At 33.8% G+C, this 6,247-nt stretch overlaps 1 protein-coding gene across 2 annotated transcripts in view; it reads left to right on the top strand.

The window, feature by feature from the left end:
- Positions 1 to 5,203, top strand: part of LOC127076479 (NADP-dependent malic enzyme 4, chloroplastic) — a 5,275-nt gene extending 72 nt beyond the window's left edge. The window contains exons 1-20 of one of the 2 annotated variants that reach the window (XM_051018143.1): positions 1 to 52; positions 193 to 357; positions 817 to 937; positions 1,076 to 1,150; positions 1,281 to 1,432; positions 1,554 to 1,659; positions 1,749 to 1,814; positions 2,658 to 2,753; positions 2,843 to 2,914; positions 3,015 to 3,098; positions 3,190 to 3,288; positions 3,426 to 3,473; positions 3,576 to 3,629; positions 3,719 to 3,817; positions 3,912 to 4,001; positions 4,090 to 4,167; positions 4,297 to 4,371; positions 4,461 to 4,551; positions 4,652 to 4,780; positions 5,013 to 5,203. The exon at positions 1 to 52 is cut by the window's left edge and continues 72 nt beyond it. In XM_051018143.1, the coding sequence (XP_050874100.1) occupies positions 215 to 357; positions 817 to 937; positions 1,076 to 1,150; positions 1,281 to 1,432; positions 1,554 to 1,659; positions 1,749 to 1,814; positions 2,658 to 2,753; positions 2,843 to 2,914; positions 3,015 to 3,098; positions 3,190 to 3,288; positions 3,426 to 3,473; positions 3,576 to 3,629; positions 3,719 to 3,817; positions 3,912 to 4,001; positions 4,090 to 4,167; positions 4,297 to 4,371; positions 4,461 to 4,551; positions 4,652 to 4,780; positions 5,013 to 5,101 (1,767 nt within the window). In that variant the 5' untranslated portion in view covers positions 1 to 52; positions 193 to 214 and the 3' untranslated portion in view covers positions 5,102 to 5,203. Of the gene's footprint in view, positions 53 to 186; positions 358 to 816; positions 938 to 1,075; positions 1,151 to 1,280; positions 1,433 to 1,553; positions 1,660 to 1,748; positions 1,815 to 2,657; positions 2,754 to 2,842; positions 2,915 to 3,014; positions 3,099 to 3,189; positions 3,289 to 3,425; positions 3,474 to 3,575; positions 3,630 to 3,718; positions 3,818 to 3,911; positions 4,002 to 4,089; positions 4,168 to 4,296; positions 4,372 to 4,460; positions 4,552 to 4,651; positions 4,781 to 5,012 lie in introns of both variants that reach the window. The other variant, XM_051018142.1, reaches the window with a different exon arrangement.
- Positions 5,204 to 6,247: the final 1,044 nt, after the last annotated feature.

Raw genomic sequence — 6,247 nt, 5'->3', positions numbered from 1 at the left:
CCTTCGAACATTTGTTTCACAATCATGATCACCTAAAAAACTTCAACTCATGGTAATAACATCACAATTCCACACTTATCACATTTCATTTCCACAAAACTCACACTCAACAATTTGGTACAAAATAATCAATTTTTCTTCTAATTCTGCTAAGATTACTTGATTTCTTTATCGTGTTCTTTGAAGGTGCAGTCTTCAGCTCATCAGCATTGTGATGGCGACAAGTAATGGTTCATGTTTGAAGGTCCCTGATATCCATGATAACACCACCATTGGCGGCGGTGTTCAGGATGTTTATGGTGAGGATAGGGCCACCGAGGATCAGTCTGTTACTCCTTGGAATGTCTCTGTTGCTAGGTGTGTTATCAGACTTGTAATTTGCTAATCAACTTATTTATTTTGATTTATAGCTTTCTCTTTAGAGTGAATTACCAATTTAGTCCTCAAATTGTAGTTGACGAGACAATTTCGTTCATGTGATTAATGAAATTGAAAATTGTTGATTGTTGCAAGCACATACACTTTTGATTGAAGTCATATCATGTGTTTGATTGAAGACATGTCAGGTGTCTGATTCATGAAATTGAAAATCGTTGATCGTTGTAAGCACATACACTAACATACATGATTACATTCAATCAATCATTTCTATTTTCTTAAATAATTACTTATATCCACGTGTATGTGTCATATCTGATGTCAATGTTTTATCCACTATTTTGAAAATTGAGCGATTCCACGACTAAAATAATGATTCACTTTTCTCTTATATTGATTATACTATTTCATTTTGTGATGAATTGTTTCGTTTTTTAGTGGATATGCTTTGTTGAGAGATCCACATTTCAATAAAGGACTGGCCTTCACTGAGAAAGAGAGGGATGCGCACTACTTACGCGGTCTTCTTCCCCCAACAGTTATTTGTCAAGAAACTCAGGTTCATCATCTCATTATAAAACATTCTACTAGTATTTTTTTTTCTTTATGAGAATCATTTTAGAGCTGTTGGATTGTGTATGAATATGAGTCCACGCTATATCAAGTTATAGTTCTTATTACTACATCATTTGTACAGGTGAATAAAATGATCCAAAACATAAGACAGTACGAAGTTCCATTACAGAAGTACATAGCGATGATGGATCTTCAGGTAGCCTTGTGAAAATCCCCTTGCACTGCACATATCTCTTCCTTGCTTGGGAGACGTTTCTTCGCCATTTGATTAGCAAAGTTTTGAGTTGGATTGTAACGCTTTCTGTTTGTGATGTGTTGCATTGCAGGAGAGAAACGAAAGGCTGTTTTACAGGCTTCTTATTGATCATGTTGAGGAGTTACTCCCGATTGTTTATACTCCAACCGTTGGTGAAGCTTGCCAGAAATATGGATCCATCTTCATGCGTCCTCAAGGTCTTTATATAAGTTTGAAAGAGAAGTAAGTTTCAGTTCAATTGCTCTTTTGCCCTCCTAGAATTACTGACTGTGTACTAGTTATTGAATTTGTATATTGTTGGTCTCAAAGTAACTGTTTTATTTTCTCTCTGTGCGGTTTAAAGAGGAAGGATTCTTGAAGTACTTAGGAATTGGCCTGAGAAGAACGTTCAAGTCATTGTTGTAACCGACGGAGAGCGGATCTTAGGTCTTGGGGATCTTGGCTGTCATGTAATTTCTATTATATTTGATTACATTTATCATTTGTGATGATTCTATTCATATGATACCTCCTTTGATAACGTTTGTTGTATTCTCAGGGGATGGGAATACCAGTAGGAAAACTTTCTTTATACACTGCACTTGGCGGAGTCCGCCCTTCTTCTGTAAGTGTTTTTTTTGCCTACCATGCCTGTCACAAACTCAAGTTTCAATTATGTGATTTCTTACTTTGATTTTATAAAACTACTGAATTTTCTTTTAGAATTTGGATTGGACGAGCCTAACATTACCTTAAAAAGTCAGCTTATAAGGTGAGAAGGTCCGCCACTTATAAACTACTACATGCACACCCTCGTCCAGGATTAGACATATGGGGTGTGACCCGAGTAGCTTGATAGAGGGGGCCTAATGGATTTTGGATAGACTTTGGTACAATTTTAGAATTCGGGCTAGGTCTTCACTCTTCCCCAGTGATCCGACTTGCAACGTGAGCAGGCCTCCCACTTATAAACTACACCCCTCATGCACGAGACTAGACACCTGAAGCGTGACCTGTGTGACTTGATAATGAACAACAAACGGATTTTCGATTGACCCTGATACCATCTTAGAATTTGGGTCGAGACTAATGCTGCCATGCAAAACTAACTTGTTAGGGGAGAACGTCTCCCACTTATAAACTCATCTTGAGCCTCAATGTAATGGCCTAATTCCTTGAAAAATGATTCTGCTTTTGACATTGGAGGTAGCAATACAATTTGTTGTGATTGTTGTTATGAGTAATGATTATATCTGAAGAAAAATAAAACCTTTTTGCTATTCATATTTTATATCTGATGAATTGAAACAATGCTTATAGTGTTCTAACTTCTAAGTTCACCTCTTTGATAGCAAGTTATGGAAGTTAATTAAGACTGGTCATAATCTCTCTACATCTTTCTCTAATTTTATTTGAAGTAACTTGAATTTCTTATTACAACCACAATATATGTTATCAAATTTTTCAGTGCTTGCCTATTACCATTGATGTGGGGACAAACAATGAGAAGTTGCTGGGTGAAGAGTTATACATAGGGCTCAAGCATAGACGGGCAACTGGGCAGGTTTTTTTTTGGGTCTCGTTTTTATTTCTCGGTACTCAGATGATATAATATTCAACAGTAATGAATTTATTTCGACGTTTTGATTCCAGGAATATGCTGAACTTATTGATGAATTCATGACCGCAGCCAAGCAAAATTACGGAGAAAAACTCCTCATCCAGGTACTACGTAGTGCACAAAAACATAATTTATTGCCTTATTATTGGAACAATGCATTTCATGTTTTCCGTTTTCTGAATCTGTTTTACCATTTTATTTTAGTTTGAAGATTTTGCAAACCACAATGCTTTTGATCTGCTTGAAAGATATAGGTCAACGCATCTTGTTTTTAACGATGATATTCAGGTAACGATTTCATGTTTTAAAATATGAATTTAGGTACTATTATGATTTGTGACCAATATTTATCTCTTCTATTCTATGTATTTTGTTTCAGGGAACTGCATCAGTGGTCCTTGCAGGAATTGTTTCGGCTCTGAATTTGGTTGGGGGAAACTTGGGCGATCATCGGTTTTTATTCTTCGGTGCTGGAGAGGTAAGTCCATACTATTTGGGCATCACACCCTTTTCATTTGAAAGTTTAATAGTTTTACAACAAAGAATAAAGCATTTTTTTAGTATTTGAACATTACAATATCACTTTTCGATGAATTGTGTTACTTTTGGTTGCAGGCAGGCACTGGAATAGCATCACTCATAGCACTTGAAATATCAAAACGGGTACATTTTCTATGTTCTGTTTTCTTTTTTGAAATTAATGATTAGAACATTCGTTCCATAAATAGTATTATATTAATCCGAAAACTACCGTTGTTTATGCAGACAAATTCCCCGCTGGATGAAGTGCGCAAGAACATTTGGTTGGTGGACTCAAAGGTTGTATAAAAACCAATTCAGCTTGCACCCGTAGAAACTAAATTCTCATTTTCTGTATAGATTTATATTTTAACTTTTATTTTTTGCAGGGTTTGATTGTCAGTTCTCGCAAAGAATCACTTCAACATTTTAAAAAGCCGTGGGCTCATGAACACGAGCCTGTTGAAAAACTCGTGGATGCTGTTAATGTACGATCTCTGTCTCCTATTCTCCGGCACCATCAAATACACCACCAGAGAGAGCACAGTTTCAAATTTCTCACGCTTAATGTTTTCTTTTCAGCAAATTAAGCCAACAGTGTTGATTGGTACATCAGGACATGGGAAAACCTTTACACAAGAAGTGGTCGAAGCGATGGCATCCAATAATGAGGTACTTTGTCAACCTATTTATCAACCTAATATGCAATATGATGCACACATGTAAGCTGAATCTGTGTGCTATATGAGAATGCTTGCAGAAACCTATTATTCTTGCTCTTTCCAACCCGACAACTCAGTCAGAATGTACTGCTGAAGAAGCTTATAACTGGACGAAGGTAATGTGGAAACGCGACTAGTAGCTTTGTGTTGAAAACTTCATCGTCCTTATCACTTTGTATGGATGAGTAATGAGCAATGAATTTGCTCATTCTTTCGGTGTTGGTTGTCCGTTTGCATTTGTGCAGGGACGTGCCATTTTCGCTAGCGGTAGCCCATTTCCCTCAGTTGAATATGATGGAAAAGTTTTTATGCCTGGCCAGGTCTGAACTCAAAGGAATTTTAGTAAAATGTTAAAAATAAATTCATCTCAAGTTAATTCTAATTTGAATATTCTTTTGTTGTTAATCAGTCAAATAACGCATACATTTTTCCTGGATTTGGTCTTGGTTTAATAATGTCCGGTACCATCCGAGTGCACGATGACCTGCTTTTGGCAGCTTGTAAGCGCATCAAAGATTCAAACGTTCACTTCAATGTTAAACTTGATTGTGATATAGTATTATAACTACTTCTGACTTAAATTTTCATTCATTGGAACAGCTGAAGCTTTGGCTTCACAGGTAACACAGGAGCACTACGACAAAGGACTCATATACCCGCCATTCACTAACATCAGAAAGATTTCGGCCAACATAGCTGCCCTAGTGGCTGCTAAGGCTTATGAGCTTGGTGAGCCTTTGTTTTCCTTTTGATTTAATGTTGGGTTATATGGTTCAAAAACTTACTCTAAATCATATTTTTGGATGAACTAAAATGAAACAAATTCTTTTTGGAGGACAAAAAGCAAAAGTTATTATATTTTGGATGATTAAAATCATATTTAAGCCTTCACGATTTTTCTTCTCCAAAAGTTAAAAATAATTTTAGAACAAATAATAAATTGAGGTTACATATTTTTCAGGTTTGGCAACTCGCCTTCCTCAACCAAAAAATATGTTGAATTTTGCTGAGAGTTGTATGTATACTCCGACTTATAGAAACTACCGGTGAAGTGACAATAGTCATTTTTTTATTCTCTGTCTTTTTGATTTTTATCATGAGAATCATCTTTATATTTTTATTTTTTATGTATCTTTTCTGCTCTTGTTAGTTTTTTTTTTCATTCTATATAAGTGAAATATTTTTTTTATAAGTTTTAGGTTACAACAACTAAAATAGAAAATGAAGGAATTGAAAGCATCTGCGAGCATAAATAATGCTTCACATTTTTTATTTTTGTAAAGCATCGTGTAATTGCAGTTGCAGCATAATCTATAGAAGCTCGCAACACACTTAACTACAGTTTTGGAATCCAATTCAAAAAATCAAATTTCTTAGCTGTAGAGATTTGGCCAGATTAGATTTTAGAATTGTGTTTCATATATAAATTATAATTAGTTTCTAAGAAAAAATAGAAATAAAAGAAAAAATAACATGAATAATTTTATGAAAACCAGTTATAGTGTGAATAAATATATCAAAATATAATTATATATAAAAATTATAATTAGTTTCTAATTCTATATATTTTAGTTAATTTCTGACAGTTTTGATAATTCTCCACACTCTTAAATTTGATATTATTCATTGGACACTATAAATTTGTGATCGAACTATGAAAGTTTATGTGGAATTTGACTGATAGCTTTTAACAATGATTATAATGAGAGAAAATTTTTTTTTCTCTCAATTATAAACTTCTTAACTATTTTAAAGATATTAAATACATATGTGAAAAATTAAACTACTAGACTAAAATACATTAAAATAGAAAAGAAGAGAAAGTAATAAGGATAAAATATATAAAATAATTTTATTAATTGATTGAATGGGAAATATAAAGTGTAATATTTATAGAGAAAATTATTATATTTGTCATAATATTGTGACCAACAGAAAATATTATCTCACTCAGCTTATTTATATGGAATAATGCATAATTATTCATTCTATTTGGAATATGTGGCATCCCATTTTCAACTTGTTTTCTTCTACTTCTTGTCATTGTTAGAAAAACTGTTGGGTTTACGGTTAGTTAAAGAATTGGTCTAAATAAGCTAGTTTCTAGGAGTTGATTTGTTCCAGTTTGTTATAATTTATTTTTCTTATTTTTCTCTATTGCAGTTGCATTCAAATTGTAAGGCTTTATAAAAGCCA

This window comes from Lathyrus oleraceus, chromosome 4 (assembly GCF_024323335.1).
Source record: "Lathyrus oleraceus cultivar Zhongwan6 chromosome 4, CAAS_Psat_ZW6_1.0, whole genome shotgun sequence".
Classification (NCBI taxonomy): domain Eukaryota; kingdom Viridiplantae; phylum Streptophyta; class Magnoliopsida; order Fabales; family Fabaceae; genus Lathyrus; species Lathyrus oleraceus.
The sequence above is the reverse complement of the archived record's forward strand: the minus strand, read 5'-3'. Positions and strand labels throughout refer to the sequence as shown.